Source organism: Polyodon spathula, chromosome 12 (assembly GCF_017654505.1).
Source record: "Polyodon spathula isolate WHYD16114869_AA chromosome 12, ASM1765450v1, whole genome shotgun sequence".
NCBI classification, from domain to species: Eukaryota; Metazoa; Chordata; class Actinopteri; order Acipenseriformes; family Polyodontidae; genus Polyodon; species Polyodon spathula.
Window position 1 is genome coordinate 15,197,449 of NC_054545.1, and position 24,654 is coordinate 15,222,102.

General features: G+C 38.3%; 1 protein-coding gene across 1 annotated transcript in view; it reads left to right on the forward strand.

Moving 5' to 3' along the window:
• The window catches only part of LOC121324132 (bcl-2-modifying factor-like), an 83,309-nt gene extending 65,028 nt beyond the window's left edge, over positions 1 to 18,281 (forward strand). Inside the window, exon 5 of the mRNA XM_041265633.1 lies at positions 16,089 to 18,281. Coding sequence (XP_041121567.1) covers positions 16,089 to 16,120 — 32 coding nt within the window. The 3' untranslated portion in view covers positions 16,121 to 18,281. The remainder of the gene's footprint in view (positions 1 to 16,088) is intronic.
• The last annotated feature ends 6,373 nt before the right edge of the window (positions 18,282 to 24,654 follow it).

Genomic DNA, 24,654 nt, shown 5'->3' on the forward strand with positions numbered 1-24,654 from the left:
TAACTAGTTCCAAGAGCTTTTTAAATTATTCTGTGAAGTTTTATCAGCTTCATAACCAAAGACATAAAAGCATACGTTTGTGACAGTACTGTGAACCATAACCACAACCTCAGCCAAGAGTTTACTTGTTGCTTTGGTCTCACGCACCGGTGACATCTGTAACCTGTGCCACGGTTATGTCAGGTGACTGTCGTGTGATATTTAATATTAAATCTGTGGGGAATTACTGAATGCTTTATCATAAAGGACATTTTTCTGAGTTTGAACATTGCTTTTTCATGGGAAAAAGTTTTACCGACAGAAAGGCGAGACAGGAAACCTTTAAAATATTTATTGTTTGATAAAGAAAAAAACATTTTGATGAGTACGATGAGAACCTATTTCAGTGCCTAGGAAACACAAACCCAGAGCTCCTCTCAGTATGTCTGCCACCTGCTGGACTTGTGACACAGCTTACAGAAATCCATGAGGTTTGTTTCTTCTTTACACCACAGCAATAGTTCAGCAGTCATTTATTTATGGAAATTTTACAGGCATGCCCTTGAGAAATAGATCAGTATTGTTGGGTTGTTGAGGTACAGAGGGAGGAAGTAGAGTTGTACTGTAAATACAACAAGTGTGCACCCCGGCATATTTTTTTCTGATTTTGAATAGGAGGAGATGGGTTTTCTATTTTGGAATACCAAAACATTTTGAAAATACTGGGTTCTTAGCAGTGAAATATGCCATAACTGCCCCACCCCCTGCAGCACAAATCAGCAGACGTTTATAATTTTGTTGGAAGACTGGCATTTCAGGAAGCGTCCTTTTAACCCTTTAAAGAGTATTTTTTTAATTAATGAATTTTTATTTTTTGCTAGTCATCATAATTATGGGACCAAAGCTTTAACTCATGTGTTTCTTTAAGTCTATGATCTCTCTCTCTCTCTCTCTCTCTCTCTCTCTCTCTCTCTCTCTCTCTCTCTCTCTCTCTCTCTCTCTCTCTCTCTCTCTCTCTCTCTCTCTCTCTCTATATATATATATATATATATATATATATATATATACACACACACACACACACACACACACACACACACACACACACACACACACACACACACACACACACTTTGACCCTAACCCTAACCCTTCCACTACAAACAAAGGAGAACTTCCATTTCAGATGTATGCCAGCATAGATGTATATTCTTCATCAATCAGTGTTCATTGAGACACAATAACAAACATTAAGCAATTAATTTTTTTTTCAATAGTAGTTGTAGCTGCAGTGATATTACTCTGCCAAAATAATCTAAGGCCATTATTTCTACTAAAGACCAACACAACTCCAGAAAGGGCAGGAGATATGTTTACATCTAAAACTTACAACAGGAATCATGTTCAATCATGTGCCTCCTTGTTTTTATTTTGGTTTTAACCTTAAAGGGACAGAGCCCTCTGTTTAAGCACCATACCTACTAATATGCTGTGCCAGTCCATTTTAGAGGTGTAGCTGTGGAAGTAAGCTCTATTTACGCTCTCTGTTCTGACATCCCTTACAAAAATAAAGGTTTGCACAGTAAAATAAAATTGCATTGTAATTGTGCAGCTTCCCAGTACTTTCCCCATAGTTATACAGAACTATGTATTTACAATGGTTTACTTTCTTTTTTAATATGCTTTACCATACCTCTCCTGGCTTTGCAATGCTTACCTAAGCTTTACCATGTTTTCATTATGCTTAATTATGCTTTTACTATGGAAAACATTTAGAAGAGATGGACTTTCTGATTTGTAGAGTGTAATAAGTATAAAGTGGTTTGTTTTTAACTGGCTGAGTTGTAACACATGGAGGTGTGTGTCCACTCCACTCACAGAGCCTGACTTTTGATTAACACATATACCAGATCATCGTAAGCTCTCTAGCAAAGCCCCTCCCAGCTGGCACAGGATAAGGTGAAAAGTTCACTCACTGAAAAGTTGTCCCATGTGATTAATGAAAAAAAAAAAAACTGTTTAATGTAGATCTGTTCTTTTAGTGCTTCTACGCAGTTAGCAAGTGCAGTCCTACATTCATTGCTATGTGTAACTACAGTCCTGCAGACAGAACTTATCAGTTATTCTGCCCATACACATCTTTGTTCAGTTGAAACCAAAAAAAAAAAAAAAAGAAGCCACATTTAAACAAGAGTAGAAAAATATCCTGGTTTATATAAAGAAGTACCACATTTTACTTGAAGAGTTGTATCTGTGCTAAGTTTTGTTTTGGTTATTTGTATTTCGGCAACACTCGAATATGTTACATAACTGGAGAAATGGAAAACCCCAAACAAATAGCATTCCACCTGCTTGTGTAACTTCCTATTGGAGTAGAAGTTTATTTTCCTCTGTTTTGATAACTTGTTGTCTGAGAATATTGAATGATTCATTTAGATAGATAACAATAAAAGCATATTTAATTATTCCCCATTCCCAGGCACAACTCCATAGCTCCTCCATTGTGTATCCCTGTATCAGTAGAGTTAAAATGTTCAATGTACTTAATCTTTGCAGACAATTGTATTGTTTTATGTTGATTTCTTGTGGGTATATATATATATATATATATATATATATAGAGAGAGAGAGAGAGAGAGAGAGAGAGAGAGAGAGAGAGAGAGAGAGAGAGAGAGAGAGAGAGAGAAAGAGAGAGGTAGAGTGGTAGAGTTATCCATCCTTTATATAACTTGAATGGTGATGTTCATTTGTGAATACCCATCGTTTCTTAATGAGGAATACAGTTTAGTTTCTACACTTGACATCACAATTCAAAATGTCAGCTTTCTTTTTCAACCCTTTCTGTTTAGCAGGGTCACTATCTACTAGAATGTGAATACTGCAAATAAAGAGCTGCCAATGTCACAGGGGTGGACTATACTCCTTTGGCATGCTTGTTGAGCATGTTGTGTGATACCCTATACTAAGGGGTTGCCTTAAATAGTCTTCTTCATCTGTTAGAACCTTTTCAGCCACGTCAGAAAGGAACAGAAAAGGCGATGCTAAATGTAACATTGAAACAATTTGAATGGTCAGCTGTCCTTCTCTGGTTTCCTATAAGCCAACAGTATAGTGCAGGGTTCCAGCATTTAAAGGGTTACTGAAAGTCCTACTCAAAGGAGGGATTTACTGAGCTGCCTCTTGAGAATGTTTTGATTTCACAGTCGGTTAGTGGCAGCCTTGACCTCGCGTAACCCTGCTGCCTGCTTTTGCTGATGTCGGCATCTTGTTCCAGATTTACTGTTGATTTTTAAACAAAGCTTGCAGCCCAAGGGGGATTGATTTACTTTTCTGTTTAAAGGGGCAGCAGAAAGTCACGCTCACGTTACCTTCAGCTTGCTTGTGCTGGGAACGAGGATCAGAGAGTTTACATTGCACTGCTGAAATGTCAGTGGACTTAAATATTTTACAGGTCTGCCAAAAGAAAACGGGTCACCAATTATAGTACTGTTTACATACATTACAGTGTTCTGTGTCTGTTAATGATTTGACAGAAGGCAATCGACAAACTGAAACACAATGACAGGAGGCTGAATGCTAAAATTAACCTGTTAAGACAACACAAAACACTATCGAAATTCTGACTGGTATCAGACGCTTTTATTTGTCCATTTTGTAATATCCATCGTTGTAGCTTTTACGCTAGATATTTACATATTTAAATTTGCATACTTCTTTCAACTGCTCAATTCACTCCGTACAAGCCTATTCACTGAGCGTATGGTGGATGTCTACGTGGAAAGAGGTGGTCAAAGGGAAGTTACTCAGGAGTGGACATTATGGGCATTGCAAATGGAAAATTCATGGATAAATATTGAAGCAGACACACACAAATACAAAGTCGACAAACTGGGGGGCACAAGGTTTAAGGTGGCCGGGCAATGCAATAAAATAAAATCACAGTGAGTAAGTACATGTGCATCACTTTGGTGCATTACTTATGTAAAGTTCAGTAAAATGCCAGAGTGTCAAAGTCAATGTTTCAAAGTAATGAAAGCTTGAAGTTGAACTTGTTAAAACTAAAGAATAACACAGGAGCAGAGAAAGGTGCACTGAACTTATTTAATCTTTGATCTTATTCAGATTTGATGATTGTGAGTTTAAAGTTGTGGATGAATTGCTAGTGCATTAGAATGCTAAGTTTTCTTAAGCATACAAAGTCCATATTTAGTCTCATGGGAAGGAATTAGGACTCCTTTTCCTGTTTATCGTGCTTTTTGATTAGTAAAACCATCGTTATCTGAGCTGTCCACATGAAATTTAGATAAAGATAACATAATCGGAACAGCTGTCTAGGACTCAGAATGCCTCAGGCTACTGTACGGGAACCACAGTGCTGCAATCATGAGAACCAGACACTTCCAAAAACACCAAGATACTAAACTTAAGTCAAAGCTCTCTACCTTTCAAACAGAATAAGTATCCTGAAGTGTTAAGCCTCATTCACACCAGATGGTGCAGGAGCAACAGGTCCTTGTCTGTCCCTCTGCTTTGTTGTGGAGAAAGAGCAGTCTATGAGGCCTCAGCTGAGGCTGAAACCCTGAGAACTATCTTTGCCTTAACTGCCACCCTCAATGACCAGGGAAAAGAGCCTTTCCTATGTCATTCCCTGTCCAAGAGAAATCAGGTTTTTTCTTTTGGAAATAAATGTGGACATTGTTTTATTAACCACCACCTTTCACACCATGTCAGTCCCATCTCAAAGAAGGGATGAGTCTAGTGATCCGAGCTACTACAGAACCATTCCTCTTTTATCCATCACTAACAAGCAACTCCGAAGAGACAAGAGATGAACCATCTTCTCTGTGATTCTCAATATGTCTTCCGATTGGGCCATTCTATCAATTAGGTTTGTTTTTGGTTATCCAAACCTGGCAGGATGCATTTGATCGATGACAGGAAGTGCTTGTCATTGCCCTTTATATCAAGAATGCCTTTGACTAAATATGGCATTAAGGCCAACTCAGGAAAGCCATATCTTTTGGACAGCAAGTTCATCAGGAGGATTAAAGGCTTCTTGGACTCTATGATCAGGATGACTAGTGGTGACATCAGACCCGGAAGGAAGCAGAAACCAAAACAGATAATGGCGGTGAACCTGAGACACTACTGCGTCCAGTGTTTTATTAAATAATAAACAAACAAAAGATTTAAACAAACAGACAGACAAAATGGACGTGGAGGTACCCAACAAACAAGTACCGTGCTGGTACTTCCAGCACGCTGTAGCAATTGTTATTCTAATCAAAACTCTCCTCTCTCTCACCCGTTGTCCACTCACCAAACACACAACCCTGAGTGAAAACATGCTGTTTTTATGCAGCTGTACCGAGTCTCGGTTGCTAATCAATCATTCAATTGGAGTCTCGGTACAAATAAATATGAATTAATTAAGTGTAATTTCCCATGCTCACATGTTAAATTTTACATGCAAGTGAAGTGTTGTGCCATCCTCGTGCCTAAACACAAATATACATTTTAAACACTTGTGCTCGTAACCCATATTTACATCCCATGCATTTTATACATAAACACCAACATTAACACACTACATACAACATAAAACACTTAATAAGCATAAAGGGGCAGGACACTCCGCCACATGTGCTCCCTCCCTCTTGTGCGCAGCACACCTGGCCTCAATGGCCACCTCCCCCCTCAGTCCCAAAGTTCTGGTCGTAGTCCTGGCCTAGGAACAGGGGCAGCAACAGGCCAAAGGTGGCGGCCACGGTGGGAGGTCCTCCTCCCACCCCAACAGCTGTAGCAGCCAGGCCATCTGACACAGGCCGGCTCCTCCGGCCAAGGCAATCCTGGCCGCCGCCCGGCTGTCTGTGGGGATGGTCTCCTGACCTTGTCCCCCTTCTCTGTAGCCGGCAGCTCCCCCTTGTGGGGCTCGGGCCACCAAATTCCCTGCAGCGAAATTGCTGAGGGGGGAGGTGGTCTCCTGACCCATTCCCCCTTCTTCATAGCTGGCAGCTCCTCTCCAGCCACAGTATTTCCTGCAGAAAAGCAGGGTTGACACTAACCTCAGGCAAAGCAGTTCTGGTGACCCCAGGAAACGGCAGTAGCAGCGAACCCTCAGGAGGCAAATTCGGGAGGGGAGCCCCTGGCCATAGAGGCGGCAACGGGAGCGCCACTTCTCCCTCATACCCTGTAACCGGTAGCTCCCCAGGTGATGCGGAGCAGCAGGCAATCCCAGGCGATGAAGAGCAGCAGGCAATCCCAGGCGATGCAGAGCAGCAGGCAACCCTCTCAGGTTCCGTCAGCCAGTCTCAAATCCCCTCAGAGGAGAGAGGACCAATCCGCCTCGGAGGACGCAGAGGCAGCTCCTGCTCCTCTCCCTCAGGTGATGGTGGTGAAACCAGCAGGCATTCTCCCTCTGCTGGTGGAGGTGGGAACAGCTCCCTCTCAGGCTTTGGATGCACAGGCTCATCAACGGTTCACACCAATCACCTTCTTCCTCAGCTGGCCAGAATCATTCTCTATACAGCATACATATTACCAAAGATGAAGTTTGCCTGTCCAGTGTGGACAAATCCATTTAAAACATCTATACAAGGCTAGGAGTGTACTATAAATGTTTGGTGAAGTTTGGCGCAAAATCAAGCCAGTCATCATGTTCACCATGTAGCCAGAGATAGATGGACTGACAGACACAATTAAGCAAAACTGTAAAACAACGGCTGACATAACAGCCTGTTTCTACACTTGCTGTAACAGCAGTGGTGATCTGCAGTGATACACTTCCAAAAAACATTTTTTAGAAGTGTGTGTAGGTTCAATGACATCAGTTCTGATGTTAACATCTGCATAGGTGCTATTTATCTACTAGTTCAAGTATAACTACATATTCATAATCTGTGCTGTACATTGTGGTGGAGAAGCATGCCTGCCAACAAACATGTAAAATGAAAAGCAGTGTTTACTTTTTATTTGTCTTGAGATAATGCTAGTTACAGTACAGTTATAATCCAAACATACCCAGTAAAATAAACAATTCATAAAAGAAATAATTGAGAACATATTCTGGGTAAGCTACTTAAGCACATAAATGAAATGGAGGCTTTAGGGAACCCTGAGTATTGCATCTGACACATACCAAAATACAGCAGTGCACTGAACAAAACAATTTGAAATAAGAGACTCAATACAATCTTCACCTGAAGTTACATTAAAAACCTACAGTAACCAAAAAGTTTTCTGTATAATGCCGCCTGTGCTTATAATACTAGTATACAAATTATACAAATGGCTGTATTGTGATCAAATTGAATAACCGTTGCATCCTTGCACCCGTAATATGTTCATAGGTTCTTACAAGGGTGATATCTACAAGTGGTTTGTTGACTTAAATATACTGTCATGGTAAGGCTAATGTTTTTGCATGCTGCTCCAATATTTACACTACCCTCTACAAGTATAAGGAGCAAGTACACATAATTAATCCTATACAATACTTTAAGTATACCACAATAACCGGGATCAGAGGACATAGTTGGAAAATAAGTGGCATGACAAGTGTACTTTCACATATGAACCAGTGAAAAAAAACTGCATTGATAGTGGAGCATTGTCACTTTATAAGTGTGGTTCTCTGTTAGGAGGAAAGTCATAACAGAGTCACCAAATATATAGTTATGTATAATATAGCTGGGCTGGTATAATTTAAATTGCAGCCTAATTCTAGTTTTGACCCAGATGAAAAGTGACTCTTTTGTGGCAGTAATTTTCCAAAGCTGTCACCACCACAGTGTGTAAACCTCATTACTCAGACCACTTGAGGTACTGACTTTATTATTTGCTTGGTTGCATAAACATAGTAGGGTAACTGTGTTGGTGACCCTACAATTGGCCTCTGACCCAGTATAACCTCCATATTGAAATCATGTCACCGTTTTGGTTTGTATTATGTTATTACCCAATAACAGAATGGCAAATAAAGCACATCTGAGAGATGACGCTAATTAATTGCACCTGTTTTAAAACCACTGCTTACTGATGAAACACTTCACATGGATGCTCAAGCCTTGCTTTCAAAAATCATTCCATTAAAAAAAAATAATTTATATATATATATATATATATATATAATATAATTATATATATATATATATATATATATATATATATATATATATATATATATAGTTTTAAATCAAATGGCTTTTTAAAAAAGATATGGTTTTATTGATACCCATGCACCTGAGATGTTTTGATGTTTTGCAGAAGGATTTGACTAAACTAATTAAAGAGCAGCATAATTCTGTTAGCATGCAAATATATTAGTGATGTTTTCCTGCTTAGGCTTAGATGTGTTTTGAAAGTGTTTGCAATCGCTCCTCTGCCACCAAAAGATCCCTAAATCATAGCCAAGATTGTAAGCCAGACTGCAGAACTGAGCAGCAAGAGGAAGAAATATTGTTCTTGGCTCAGATTACAGAAACCAAATCCAAGACTGTGGATGGGCTTGAACATGTTTAAACAATAACACACTCCAACCAAGGTCACACAAGGACAGAGAAACAATATATCTATTGTAGAGGATCAGTGTTTTATAAAGATATTCATCAATTTGGAGACTTTATCTTATTTATAGTTTTACAGATAATCTCAGAGGGAACAATAAGGCTGAACTGCAGAAAACAAATAACAACTGAACAAATAAAAGAGAAATGATGCCTTTTAATGTATTATTCATAAAACTCTTGCCCCATAAAAGCATATAACATGAAAAATGAATAGATTTTAATATTCAAACAGGCTTTCATATTATAGCTGTCTATGCCATGGTTCTCAAGTAACTGCATATTTTACACAGACATTGTTTTCCAGTGCACATGAGACAGCACTTAGAGATAGCCTCTCAGACTTTAAACAGTGTGTAGCTACTGTGAGTGCCAGACTAAAATACAAAAAAAAGAAAAGAGAACTGATTGAAGAAAAAACTTGGACTGCTGGGGAACATGACTGAAAATCACTTATATGCTCTGGTATTGTTTATTTCTCATAATTGAACAGTCATGACAATACACATGTTTAGCAATAATATGGAAAGCTGTTGCATCTATCAGTATGCATCATTTTAAAGGCACATACTGTATGCATTTTTAAAGGATAAGGATATACATCTGCATTTCATCCTTTAAAAATGGTTTACTGTTAAAACTATGATAGAACTTTGGTCACTTTGGTTTTTATTAACCCTAACCCTAACCCTTAGCTAAACATTAACAATGTTCGTTAACAGTTAATAAACTATACAAACGCCCTTAAAATAAAGCATGACCACAAATTTTCATTGAAAAAGATGACCCCTGCAAAGTGCCCCACCCAGCCCATTCTAGACGGTTGCCATGTTGAGGCGCTAGGGAGACCACACTTTGGCTGATCCCTGGAGCCAGCATCACACTTCAGCCATCAACACCGGGCCAATAGGAAATCCACATTACCTGGAGGAAAAGCACTGAAGGCTTGTAAATTACAACAAAGCCATGTCTTGGTTGCTTCCCCTGTTATTATCTAATTTTATCTGTGTGAAAGCAAGTCCAATATTAACATGAAGTAAATAACAGCTTCTTGTAATTAAAATCATTTGTAATCTTATTATTTTTACATTAGTTTTCACATGCAGTATTCAATTTCAGTGGTATACAATGCATCTAGATACTACAAATGCTGAAACTTGCTGATAAATATATATATATATATATATATATATTATATATATATATATATATATATATATATATATATATACACACACACACACACACACACACACAAACACATTTAATAATAAGCTGTTAAAGATTTATTTATATTTTTGGTTACCGTTTAAGCCTTTAAACCTTTACAGCATTCATAAAAGCTATGAGTGCTACAGAGGGATGTTTATTACCGCTGTTTAAATTAACACATGGAGACGTTTTAATAGGGTTTTATAGTTATTGCTTCTTTAATAAGGCAATCAGCCAACTATAACAAGGTATTCAGATAGCGTTCTGTTAGTTAGAAGGATAACAACTTTTAGAGTAATTGCAGTACATTTCTGAATCCCACACACTGTAGAAGTCCGGGCTATTGCTTAGCAGTAAACATAAGCCCTTTTTTACCTTTAAGGTATTGCACTTCACTTAAAGGTGTGCTGACTACACTAGGGGAAAGATTGGATAAAACATTGCTACATTCTATTGAAAGTAGGCAGGGATAAAAGGCCTGTATGCCTGGTCGGATAGAAAAGAATGAAGTTAGATATCCCTGAACTTTAACCCTTATACATGAGGATTTAGGTTTTGGTTGTCTTTGTGGCACTGTGGCAAAGTGGCTTATTGTAGAAAGGTGCAGGGGTGATGCAGTGCGTGAAAGAAGCAGACAGAGATCATTGGAATCCAGGTTTTAGAAAGGTATTTATTGTATGGTGACCTGTGACGGAAACATGAGTTCTGGTGATGAATCTTCCTCCCGACCTGTGAGGGCGCTAAAGAACGAGAGGAGAAGTATCTGGAAGGGCTGGCCTGACAGTTCGTTTCCGGGTCAGGGAAGTGGGTCGGCCTGGAAAGAAGCGCGACTCTGTTGTAAGAACGTATTGATTTGAAAGGTAAATGAGAGGCAGCTGCAAGTAATAAGGCAGCTGCAACCGTTTACCTAGATATCATGCAGGATTACATATAGGGGCCAGGGTAACGCTGATCTTTCCCTTCGTTTGGGTAGAACGTTTGGAGGAAGAAGGAGCGAGAGCGGAACTCGCAGTGTTTTTGTGATTACGTGTTGTGTTTGTTTATTAACTGTCTGTGTTTGTTTCACTGTAGACAGTTAGAGCACTACTCCGGAGCTGTCGCAAAGGGTCAACACTGTCCGGAGCACCCCTGCACACCACCGTATCTGTGTATTCACCACGCACCCTCACATCTGCACTCACCCAGGACTGGTGACCGTGGGTTCATTTTTGTTCTGGACTGTGCCCTGTTTTTGTTATCTCCGCGCTTTACACATTGTTGTGTATCGCCGGGGATTTATTATTTTATGGTCACCAGACCTGGATTATAAATAAAAGCACCTTTTCACTGGAAACTCTTGTCTGCCTGTCACTCCTGCATCGCATCACCGCTACACCTGTTCCCCTCCACTAGCCACTTTGCCACACGACCAAACAAAAGTTCCCTGGCAGGACACACCAGTGTGTACAGCACGGGGTATATAATAAGAACAGACAGTCCCAAATAATAAACAAATATCTGTTCCACAATAATAGAAAGAAAGTCACCAGTCCTGGGTGCGTGCAGTAGTGCTTGGGGTGGGTGATACAATTTTATATTTGTGACAAAGGTACAGTGTTGCCGGTTTCATGCCTCCCCCGGCGACAGCTCCAGAACAGTGTTAACTGTCTGGTAACATACAAGACAAGACGAGACAATTACAAACCAAACAAAAACACAACACTCACGATTTTATGTAACAATACACTTTCACTGTTCTTCTGGCTCTTACTCACTACAAACCAATGCGAACGAACAGATTACGATTCTCTGTCCCCCTTATATGCTGTCACGCATGACCCCTTGGTGAACAAATGTATCTGCCTTTACAATCTGTGGCTGCTACATTGTTTCTCTTCCGGGTCAATATGCTCTTGCAACTGATTCTTGCCTTCTTCCAGACTAACCGACTTCCCAACCCAGGGAAAGAACTGTCAGGCCAGCCCGTCCAAAGAACTCTGTCCTCGCTGCTTAGTGCCCTCACAGGTCGGGAGGGAGATTTACAACCAAGATTCATTGTATTTCTGTTACAGGCACCTAAAGCCAGTGAAGTCTATTCAATACTGAGGTAATATGGTAGTACATTTCAGAGCATGTGAGATTTAGAGCAGGCCAGCAAATGGTGCACTGCATTGGTAAAGGAGGCTTTATGAGTTTCAGCAGCAGCCGTGTCCACATCAGGGTGAAAACATACAATAGTGTGAAGACTGGAAAACCATGTCTTGTCTTGAATATGGGCAAAAAAAGCCAGTTCAAGATTGAAGAACTCTATAATGCTCCATCTAGAAATACTGTAATAAATTCAGTGACAGTGTTTCGGCTTGATGTCGTTTTCAATGTCATCAGTGTTGAAAATCAGCTTGGTTCACATATATACTGTATAATCCCTGGGTAGGTGGATTGATAGTGTGGTGGTGCACTTCATGCAAATGGTCTCTTAATGGTCCCATTAAGAGTATATGTGTTAATTATCCATGAACAGGACATTAAACTAGTAGAGTTGTGAATAGTTAGTTAGCACAAGTTAGGCGAGAAAGGAAAGGATAGCATCGGGTTAAGTTTGTCAAGCTCATGGGCACTCAACATTCTGCCACGAGTATTATACAGAAATCCAAGATAACTCATCACACAGAGACAGAAGATGTTTCAGTGGGCACAAACACGCAGGGCCTGCATTCACAAGCATTCACCAGCAGCATTGTGTCTGATTAAATAAGTACAGATGGATGATTAAAGTGTTTGGCTTTCTTCCTGGGGAGTAGGTTAGTTGTTAGTTACATGGTGGCATACACAAAGCCATTATCTAACCATTAGAAATAGCAGCCTTTTGCTATGTGTTTTAGCTTATTATATAAACCCATACATAATAACAGTCATTAACGTCCACTTGCTTTTCAGGTGTTATGAAGAAGTTAATAATCTGGTAGCATACATTAAAGAAAGCTCTTAGTTTGCATGCCTTACTTCCAGGTAGTCAGAACTTTCACTCCCAATGCCTTCTTTCCAATTATTAACCAACCAGCTGCTACTTATGACATTGAGACAAAACAGGACTGGACAGGGATGTGAATGCCATTGAGTGAGTATGTGACTGCAACGCCACAAGTTTATGGGTTTTCTAAGCAATTTTGAATAATAAGAGTGGCTGCTTTAGAAGTCTTCGATCTGGCAGTTTAGAGATATTTCAGCAGTTAGAAATGTTAGTTAACAAGTGAAAAACGAATCAGCAAGAGATTTGTTCTACAATACGGTACAAGATTATCTCACATAATTACCCTAATGCTTGTCATAACAGTAGCGAACAAGGTCAAAGTGTGTCAAAAACTGCAATGCTGCTGGGTTTTTCACACTCAGCAGTTTCCCGTGTGTATCAAGGATGGTCCACCACCCAAAGGACATCCAGCCAACGGCAGGCCAGTGGTCGAAAATGGCTCATTGATGAAAGAGGCCAAAGGAGGCTGACACGAATTTGCAGAGCAAGAGACGGGCTACAGTTAGTCAACTGACAGGCCACTACAACATTGGTGCCAAAAGACCCATAAAAGAATGCACAACTCGTCGTACCTTGACACGAATGGGGTATGGCAGCCGATGACCTAACAGTGTTCCACTTCTTTCAGCAAAATGCAAGAAACTGCGGTTGCAGTGGGCTAAGGAACAAAAACACTAGACACTGGAGGATTGGAAAAAGATTGCCTGGTCTGATGAATTCCGATTCCTGCTGTTTCACGCTGATGGGAGGACTATGGTATGGAGAAAGCCACATGAGTACATGTATCCATCATGCCGCGTGTCAACATTGAAGGCTGGTGTTGGTGGTGTGACTGTGTGGGGTGTGTTTTTATGGCGCACATTGGGTCCCTTGATAAGTGGAGCAACGTTTGAATGCCACAGGATATCTGAACATCATTGCCAATCAGGTGCATCCCTTCATCGCAGCAGTGAATGCATCTGCTAATGGATTTTTTCAGCAGGATAATACCCCATGCCACAAGGCTAGGTTTGTCCAGGAATGGTTCCATGAACATGACAGTGAATTCAACCTACTGCAGTGGCCTGCGCAGTCACCAGATCTCAATCCAATTGAGAATCTGTGGGATGAGTTGGAACGAGCTATTCAGAGTAGAGATCCACTACCAGCCAACTTGACACAATTGTGGGAAGCATTGGAGTCAACATGGGCCAGCATCCCTGTGGAACGCTTTCGACACCTTATAGAGTCCATGCCCCGACAAATTGAGGATGTTCTGAGGGCAAAAGCGGGTGCAACTCAATATTAGGAAGGTGTTCCTAATGTTTTGTACAGTCAGTGTATATAGACTTCAACGAGTTACAGGAAAATAATTCCATCTAGGATTTATGTGACGTCATAAACTACGAGACCGTTAGGTTGAGTCATTTATAAACTGTCACAGAAACCTGAGATGGAGTTATTTTCCTTTAACTCACTGAAGTCTATTTATTAGTTTTTTATAATACATGAATTTCATTCTGTAATAAAAAAAAAAGACAATAAGTTTAAGGTTCAAATTGAAAGATAATTTAATGAATAATAATACCGTAAATTAAGTCAATATTAAAGAATCTTAAATATTATTTTATTTTTGATAATTCAGGAATGGTGACTTAAACTGAGTTGATAATGAACTGTAAAAAAAATATTTTTAAGGAAAAGGTATGCTTTTTTGGTGATCCCGTTCATGGAGGATGATTGCAAAACTTCACAGAGACAGATTTTTTAAAAGTGGCTGAAAACCATGAGTGAGTGTTGTCGAGTGATTGAAAACAAGACAAAAGTGGTCTCTGGATGCACATGAGTCAAATATAAATTATAATAGGCATTCAGGCATTAGGATAAACGCTTGTTAAATGAAAGTCTTGATTGTTGGAAAGTAAATGCGCCAATTAATTGGCACATTTGTATAATGTATGTCAAGATCAGCCAATAGCTTCCGGCTTTACAAGCCTTGGGGAGGACGGAAGCCAATAGGGAGTGAGAAGAGGCAGGACTAAGGGAACAGGAGGCAAGCAGGAAAAGATGGAAAAAAAGGAGAGCGTTCTGAAAAGTGTCACTGCACTGCACACATACAGTTTAGTTTAGTTGAGTGAAAACAAAACGTTTCTAGTCCTAAAGGCTGCTTGAGTACGATAGCTGGCACAGAAACAATACATTTACACATATTTACAGTTTTATTTCTGTATGCGTGTGGGGCCCCCCTCTGGCGTAGGGGCCCTCCTCTGGCATTGAGGCCCCAGGTACTTGCCCAGGTTGTCCTGGTGCTGACGTCGGCCCTGGCAAGTATTATTTAGTTATTTGCTTAGTTGCTGTGGTGTGATCGATCAGTAAATTAAATGGGTTTCCTCTGCCAAACTAGGCCAAGGCAGTTAGCTTTGATTGATTATCTGGGCTGCTTTACCCATTAGAAGGTTACGCAAGCTTCCACACTGTTAGTGGTTCAGCTTCTTCAAAGACACTTGCAATCCTTTTGTACATAGGATTTTAAAGACTGTTCACTGTTTTAAAAGGAACACATAAAATGCCTAGTGTGTCATAGCTATTTCTATATATTACAATATTTAACTCACAGAAGAAATGGCCCAATTTTCAAAAGAGATATGGAGGAAATGTGTGTACATAATTAATGTTAAAAGGCCAGGTATCAATTAAAAACTTTGGCATAACCACTGCCTGCAGTTAACTACTTGTAAAATAAATGGCTTTTAAATCAAAAGGTTTTCAATGTTTGTATTGTTTGTATTCTTCACATCCTAGGGGACCCTGAACTTTCTGAATAATATTATTATGATTTTTGTTGTTGCATTCCTTGGGATTTCAAACGATGGGGGCAAGGTAGGAATACAAAAAAATATGTTCTTACCTTAAGCAAAATAAATAATAACAATATATTTTTTAAATTGATTCCAGTTGTCAGTATACAGTAAAAAATCAATTGCGTAGTACAGGTAGCTTATAAAAACATTTACACAAAGCAATGAACCTCTGTTTTAGTTATTCTGTCGTTGTTATTTGAAAAGACTAAGTCAAGGCATGCCTTCCCTCTAGTCGGTGTCTTGACAAATTGTGTTAAGAAGCAGTCATTTGTCATTTCCACCATTTCAATTTCATCTGTCGTGCTACCCATCGGGTTTTCTGGTGGTTCTCCTTTTCTACATGCATTTCTAATGTCATTGTATACCAGATTATTTTGCTCTGCGTGAATTTGGTGGTCTATAGCATGCTCCTATTATTATGCCCTTTAAATTTTTGTCCATTATTCTGATCCATATTGATTTGGCGTTGTTTTCCTTCCCCAGATTTAACACCTGGACTTCAAGACAATTTTTGATGTACAGTGCTACCCCTCCACCTCCTCTGTCCTGCCTGTCTTTCCTATACAGTGTATACCCACTAATATTATATTTCTCTCCATCCCTCTTGGATAACTAAGTTTCTGTAACACCTATCACACCTGCAAAGAAGGAAAATTCAAGACAATCCTTATGAAAAATAGCAACTGTCCTGTAAATAAAAAGTGAAAAAGGCAGGCAAACAATGAGCAAGGTGAATCATATACTCAGGGGAATGCTGGCTGGAGTCCTGGCACTGCAGTTTTGTCAATCTTTACTGGGAGTCTTTACTGTCACATTGGCGAATGCTCTCCCGCTGGTTAAGGAGGGAAAACCTGCATAAAGTCATATCACATTGCTACAGTGGCCAATACCATCCTATTAGCATTGTTTTTTAAACCTTCAAATGGAACCCTAAATGTAAGCATCCCTAGTTTAACCCTTAGTGACCTGGTTTGACCCCTAAATGATATTGATTTGGAAAACATCAAAGAGTGAACACCATGTCTAGAATTCTGTACTTTAATATGAACTGTAATACTTACATCAGAGTGAACGCCATGTCTAGAATACTGTACTTTAATATGAACTGTAATACTTACATCAAAGAGTGAATGGCAAGTCTAGAATACTGTACTTTAATATGAACTGTAATACTTACATCAAAGGTATTACACATCTCTGATAAAACTATATCCCACATCATGGCTAATCATTCTTTATTGTCAAGAGCAGCATCCCACATGGGCCTCTAAAAGATAATGCAGACCTTTAAACTAATTTATAGCATTCAGTGGGCAGTGAAAGGGACATGTATAAGACAGAGTGAGAAGTTAGAACCCTTTTGAGCTGCTATTAAGACCCTCCTAAGCCTCACTCTTTCAATTCCCATGCATCCCTGCCAGGAACAGATTGAAGTCTCCTCTCCTCTCCACATCTGGAGTCCATTAGCAGTCGTTGTGTCACGCAGATCTGTGATAACAAAAGCACAGCTCTGAAAGGAGTGTGCCAGTGGAAAAACTCCACTCCCTTGTTGAATAAACCGCAGAGGCACAGATGTGAAACATGGACAATGGAAAAGAAAATAACTGAAGTGAACACAAAAAAGTTTGATACAGCTGAGGAACATGTAAAAAAAAAGAGAAATGAGTGCACTTTTATTTTTAAACTGCCTATAATATGTCTTTGCTGTTTTTTAATCTTAAAGTGAAATATATTTAATAAAATATACAAATACAATTCAAAGATATGTTCAGTAATGCTTTTAAAGGGTTACAGAACAGAGTGTTTACAAGAAACATATACCTTGTTTGCCATATTTTTCAACATAGTTATTGTTATTCACACTTCTCGGGTCATTAAGTAAATGGGGGAAAAGATCATAAATATTTCTCTGGACTGTTCACCAGGAGAAAGAGTATTTGTGTCACAGTGTATCCAGATTATGCTCCTGTCTACAACAGTACTTGTTTTCTTTAGTTTTTATTATTGTTTATTTTTAAAATGTAGATGGTCAGTTTTTTCCCCTAGACACAACCTCTCCCCTCCCTGAAAGGGCGAGTTAGTATATCTGACAGGTAGAGGTCTATTATGAGGAACAGTGTTTGAAGTGGGCCTTTCTTGGAACAGATTTTGCTGCCGATTTCAAACTTCCCTGAACTCACATTGTCATACAGTATGATACTTCATAATTTAAACACCTTCTGTGCTGATGCAAATATGTGTTTTTTAAACCATAATTTATCTGATATTTTTGTGATTGTGCAGTTTTTTTTAAGCGTTATAATTCAGATCAGACTTGCGTGACTATGTAGTGAAAAACAAAGAAGAAAAACTTTTAGCTTCTGGTCACTTTATAGTTTGATGTTGATAACTGGAAAATACTGTTTTTAAATATTCAGACTAATCTGTAATTATGTAATCTTGTGAATGTAGTCTTTGTGTTTTCTTTGATTCTTTTTTTAATGTATATCCTAAACAAAAACATGAGTTTCCTCTGTAGTGTGATCCCTAATTCGAGAGGTCTGGTCTCTTTGATGTCCATAGACTGATGCCCACATGTCCAGCCTCCCTTGCCAGGAAACTTTGAAGAGTCCCTGCGGACCCCTGCTGGCTTTTGGGAAAAGTTATTTTTGATGTAATAAAAGGATTCCAAATTTATTTTTCTTTCATCATTTACTTTTTTTTGTCCACAATCCATTTTCTTTTTTTTTCTTTATTTTTTGGCAACGTTAAAAACCTTTTATGAAAAAACAACAAACAAAAAGACTTTCTGAAGCCTTTAATAGAAACATTTGAAAGTAGTGTAGAATCAGAGAACAATGAATTCTAGCACTGTGTAAGGTTTATTGGCTGTAGATCTGATTCACTGTCTCTGATTTCTGTGTCAACCCTGTGTGTTTGCCTTTCTTGACATTTCCTATCGTACAGTACAGAGATGTGTGGTAGGAAACCAATCCCACTTCCCCCGTGTGGTTCCCTAGTCTAGGCCAAGTGCACAGTGGCTCTTGTGACATGCTTTATGGGAATGCTGCTTGTTGGATTTTTACTGGTGTTTCTGCCTTGCAAAAACTCATATTCTTACAAATCAGTACATAATAACCCTACACATGTGACACCAGCTTAATTACAGTTTTAGTTCAATAAAGCATCCCAGTCAAAGGAAAGGTCAGAAACATTGTTACTTGAAATTACAAATAAATAATATTTGGTCACTCAGTAAATCAGTTCTAACAATAAATTACGATGGTGACAAACACTAGCCAAGAGATATTGCTCAAACTCCTTTCAGCATCCCAGCAATTCAGAAAGCTTGCGCAAATTGGCATGCATGTACACAGTTTGCTGGTAGCGACACATACAGATCTCTTTCTCAGAACAATGGACACTACAATCATATACTTCACCTGGGGAAGCAGTCCCACTACAGTCATCTACAGGTTAGTTCCCTTTTAACAGATTGGTTTCCTATACCTGTTTACAGTATTTTATCTGTGTGGGGTTAGACCATATCCATTTTTCTTCCAGACAGAGTTCTTGAAAGTACCTTGGCATTGGGAGTGGGTGACAAAAGTGTAGTGCTGCAGCAAACTCTTAACAGTGATTGATATACATATTTGCATATTTAGACTTAACAGATTGTCGATGTTTTGTATGCAGTTTGAAACTAAATTTACAATTATTTGGCATATTAAAATATTGTAGTCTGTTGATTTTTCAGACCTTCCTATCCAAAATAGCAGGCTAGCTGATAGATAATTACAGACTGCAGATTAAGTTTGGTAAACCAAGTTTAGATATCATAATTTCCACACGCCAATAATTAAAATGCTGTCATTCTGCTTTTGGTTCAAAATGAAATTCTCTATCGGAGAATACAGAAGGGAGTTTCCAAGCAACACTGGAAGCAATAGTAACATGTTTGCTTTCATGTAAAAGTTCAACTGAAATAAGGAATCATTTTAATTACAATTAAAGTAGCATCATAATACAGAATATATAATTATGGAACAAACAATTAGCATCATGCGGTTGCTAGAGCTCTGTATCTTTGGTTTCACAGCAGCATGATGCATATCTGGATACGTGGGTTGAGATATGATAGGTATCACAATACAATTAATAAAACATGAAAAATTGTTTGTCTTTGTTATTGTAAACCTGCAAAATACATTCTTAAGTTGTATTTGCTTTTTTAAGTAGCAATGTAAATAAGATAACATTTTTTTAAATAAAATGTGATCTCAATCGCTGAAATATTTCAACTAGCTTAATATAGCTTAAAGATATGTATATGTATATAACAGTATAATCCAGTAATGAGATCAGCACTGTTTGCTTTATATGCAAAAGCTGCTATGGTAACTGCACAAACATGCAATTCTTAATCATCAATCTAGTAATGAAAAGAGTATTTTAATCTTCATTACCAGTAAACATATTAATGAATATGACACATCAATGCAAAACATTGCTTACTTTTGAGCGAATGGATTCAAAATGCCCATACTAAACCAAGTGGGATCCACCTTGAAAATCAAAACATTTACTAGAAAAATCATTCAGCATTGCCAACAAGCCAATCATAGTTAAAAAAAGGATGCAGTTGAAAGCTGCAGTGAACAATCACATTCACTTTTGAATGTAAAAATGATGCAGTTTAAAGCCGCAGTGAACAATCGCATTCACTTTTCAATGTTTTCCCCCTAGTTTAACTTCGGTGTATTCAACTTTCTCAGAACTGTGTTGGCAGTCCAGTTTGTTTCCATTCTCCAATGTTAGCTGTGGGGACAGCACATGAGCCATTTTAAATTACAAGACATGCATTGTTAAGTTAAGGTTTTATGTTGAAAGACACTAACTGGTCGAGCTGTGCTTGGCCTTTAGAGGTGCACTTTATATATATATATATATATATATTATATATATATATATATATATATATATATATATATATATATACAACAAAACTATAGCAGCTACTGTTGTGAACACTCTTTCTGACCTTCTGAAAGCACACTGGTGTTTCTGTTTGAGTGACAGATTTGCAATCTGCTTTATTGTCTTGGCATCTTCTCAGATGGCTGGAAAGATTGATTGCATTTCCAGTCTAATTATTGGGTCTTAGCAATGATGTTGGAAATTAACCTTGCTCCTCTCAACAGTGTTTATCAATGTTGTTAATAATCTGTCTTTAATGTATGTCTTCAATATTGCAATGCAAGAAGCTTTGAATGATATATTAAGCTGCTTATGTTGGATCTTAAGAACGATGGGGCCTAGTGGAAAAAAAATATATACAGCTTGTTCCAGATTTGTTATTGAGATATGTTTTTGTAAGGGGGCTTTGCAGTTTGCAGATAAAGTTTGATTAGGGGAAAAAAAAGGAAATAAAAAAAGCAGAAAAATGGCATGTAAAAATACAGTTTTAACTGAAACCCTTATTTCAGTGGCAGGGCTTACTTTAAAACATGTTTAATGCTAGAAATGATGATAAGTTCTTATTAGAATTTATTCATGAGTTATGCTCTGGAGTTGTTTAAACATATGTTTTGCATTTTCTTACACTTGAGTTTTATTAATCTCTCTCTTTAACTAGGTGATTTATGATTACTTTTTGGCCCTGTTCCCAACAAAAATGGAATAGTTACAAAAAACAGTTGCCAAATTGTTTGATTATGCACTGCAGTGGATTGATGTCTTTGAAGGTTTTTTTTTTTTTTTAACATAAAGCCCAGGACGGTTTCCAGAAGGCTGGAGGTCTTCTTTTCAGTTATATAGAATACAAAGCTGTATTTCTATTTAGTGGTTCTGATGCTGTTTTTGAAATCCGAGGGTCACTCGGAATCCAATACCTTCTTTAGTTCCTATTGCTACAAAACACACTTCATAAATGTAAAAATGGAAAATGGAACAAAGGTAGTTTCTTACTATTAAATAAAATGATATCATGTCTGTGAGGGAAAAAAAAACTTTTCCAATAACAAACAATAAATAAATAAGTAAGATAATGCTCCGTAACAATATATTACAACTGCAAATATAACCATCATACATTAAACCATTGAAGGCATGGTTGTCTCTTCAAGTTGCCATATGTTTTATATATTTCTCAAAACTGCAGATTAGTTAACAGTGTACAGCTCTGGCCAAAAATGTTGCATCACCTAGAAGTTTAGGATTGAGACATAATTTTAAAAAAATGGTATATGATTATAATTTACATCTTTTACTTAACATCATGCAATCAAAGAAACTACAAAATGAGATTACAAAAATTTACCAGAAGCCATAATAGTAGTACAGTATTTCATGCAGCTCTCAAAATGTCACATTTTTCAATTTTCAAGTATATGGAAACTAATTCAGTATGTTACAGTGACATTATTTAGCAGGTTTCATTCGACTTTTATGAAGCAAAATGAGTTAATTCTGTAGTCTGATGTAACACTTTTGGCAATAGCTGTACTTTTTTTAAATTGCAGATTAGTTAACAATGTACCATCAAATCCTTTAAACATCACTTCAAAAGGGGCTGTGACAATAAGTAGAGTTGACTGTTTTAGTTCACCAACAACCTGGCAATATAACCATTAAAAACAGAAGGGATGATTCAACAAATGTGTCTGCTTTGCTCAGGAACTCAGCATGTAGGTATGGCATTCATTAATAAAATATATTCAATATGAAGTACATTATATACAGGGCTACCATACTTTTTATTTAATATATATAATATATATAACTTTTTAAAGTATTTTATGATAAAAATGCTCAGCTTATGACCTCTTTACATGACCTCTCACATATACATTCTTCATGTCAGTGCACCAGGATTTTTACATTGATGTTCCCAGTTTTTAACAAAAGCAACTATTTAATTTTGAGGCTTATAGACAAACTTTAGCTTCGAGTTTAACATATGGCTTCAAAAAAACACTGACAATATTTACAGTTACTATTGACATGAAACTTCAAAAAGAAAGTTTACAGTGACATGTCAAGATGACAGGTCACTTTCCGTTCCAACATAATGCCCTTGAAGTTTGCATTCTCATTTTTTACTGCACAAGAAACTTTTTGAAGCACTCAATGTGGCATTTTACACTTCTCACAATAGTAGGTTGTACGGCGGTCACATACACAGCACCTCAGGAGGCGATTGCCTGAGTTGATTGGCCAGTGAGGGGTGTTGTCGAACCTTGCAGACTCAACTGCTGCTGCAGTTAGTGATGTTCTTCTTCCATGTCCTCTTGGTTTGGTCCCAAAACAAAGTCGCAAACTCTGTGCCACAGTGCGTTGGAAACGTTGAAGGTCACGGCCACCACCTACGATGTCCCTGTAGAACAGCCAGCTATTGACTAGAGCACTATTGATAGACCAGGCATAGATGGGCCGCCACTACTTTTTCGATCTAATGGTGAGTCGGTAACAGGTGACCTGGAGATCATGGAGATCTACACCTCCCATATGCTGGTTATAGGAGCAGATGCATCTTGGTTGTGGGATCTTGTCATGAGCATGTTTTTCACAAGTTACTTCAGAATATCCGTCTTCTACATTTGTTGCCACTGTGACAACACTGTTGTCTTTCCACCTGACAAGCAGTTTCTCTCCTTCAGTTAAAACTTCTGAAGATCCTCTGGGTGTCTTCTCAAATTCCTTCAAAGGTCTGAAAGGGACATCAAACAAATGATTTGTTCTTACTGTCCCAGAGCTTCCATATCCATGTCTAGTCATCTCTTCAAAAAGTGTGAAGGATGCAAAGAGGTTGTCATGTGTGAATTTGCATCCTTGAGGTACCTCAGCTTGTTCAGCAAGACCTAGAACTACATTGGGTCCTTGACCCAATCCAGTCTCTGGAAGGAGAGTGTGGGCTCCAGCATATGGTTCCATGTGGTACATATACCCAGTTGAAGAGGCAAGACTCCAGAGTTTAAATCCATAATGAATTAGTTTACCTCTGATGAACTGTTTGAACCCATGACACCCATAATATGGGATCATACTTTAACTAATAACCATTCACTGAATGGCATGATTTTTGTTGGAATTGTTGAGTTCTCTGAAGATTGGCTTAAACCAATCAACCACATGAATTGATGCCATGATCTCATCAAAGCGACTCCTAAGCACTGGAATCAGATATGCTTACATTGTAAACATAATTTTCTTGTGACCACAACATGTGCCTTCGTGGAACAGTGCTGTACCCAGAGGTTAGACGAACCCCATAGAACATTAGGAGCTCATCCATTTGCAGATTGAGTTGCTTGCCCTTGGTCTGAGTTGAGTAGAGATTTGACATTTCAATTGTGATGACTCTCAGTGATGGGGGATAGAGCATCAAGAAGACATCCATAGGGTCAGGTTTGGTCTCCTTGAAGCATTCTGCAGCCGTCGGTTCATAGATCACATGTTCTGGAATATTGCAAGGAGCTGGTGTTTTGGATTTTTTGAAGACACAGACCTTATTTTTTACTTTTTTTGTTGCTCTCTTGTTTGTGTAGAAGGTTTTGTATTTATTACTTGAGTTGGTTGTGATGTAGACCTAACTGGATGATTAGAATCAGCTGCAGCTGATTTTCTAGTGGAAGCTCTGGTCTTTGGTTTGGTACAACAGGGGGTTTGTTCAGTGGGCTGTAAAGATTTCTGTACTGTAATTGTAACCGGCAATGAGATTGTGGGCTCTTCAGTTAACTCTGTCTCTTCGTTCACCATATCCTCCAAACCAAATATTCCATCATTTGAGTTTAGGAGTCTTGCCAGGAAATGAGCAATTTCACCTGCATAATCCAAATCAGACCTATCACTGTCAAAGTCACTGATTATAGCATCTGTTTCAGCCTGAGGGTTAATTGCAATATTACATGCAGCTTCTACAGGATCATCTTGATCAAGTATATCCAAAACCTCAATTATAGTAAATCTACAAAAAAAAAAAAAAAAAGGTCCAATAGATTAAGTGCTCTACATTATCCCACCGGTCACAATAGTGACCGCTAAGATATTTGTATACTTTATGAATATCATG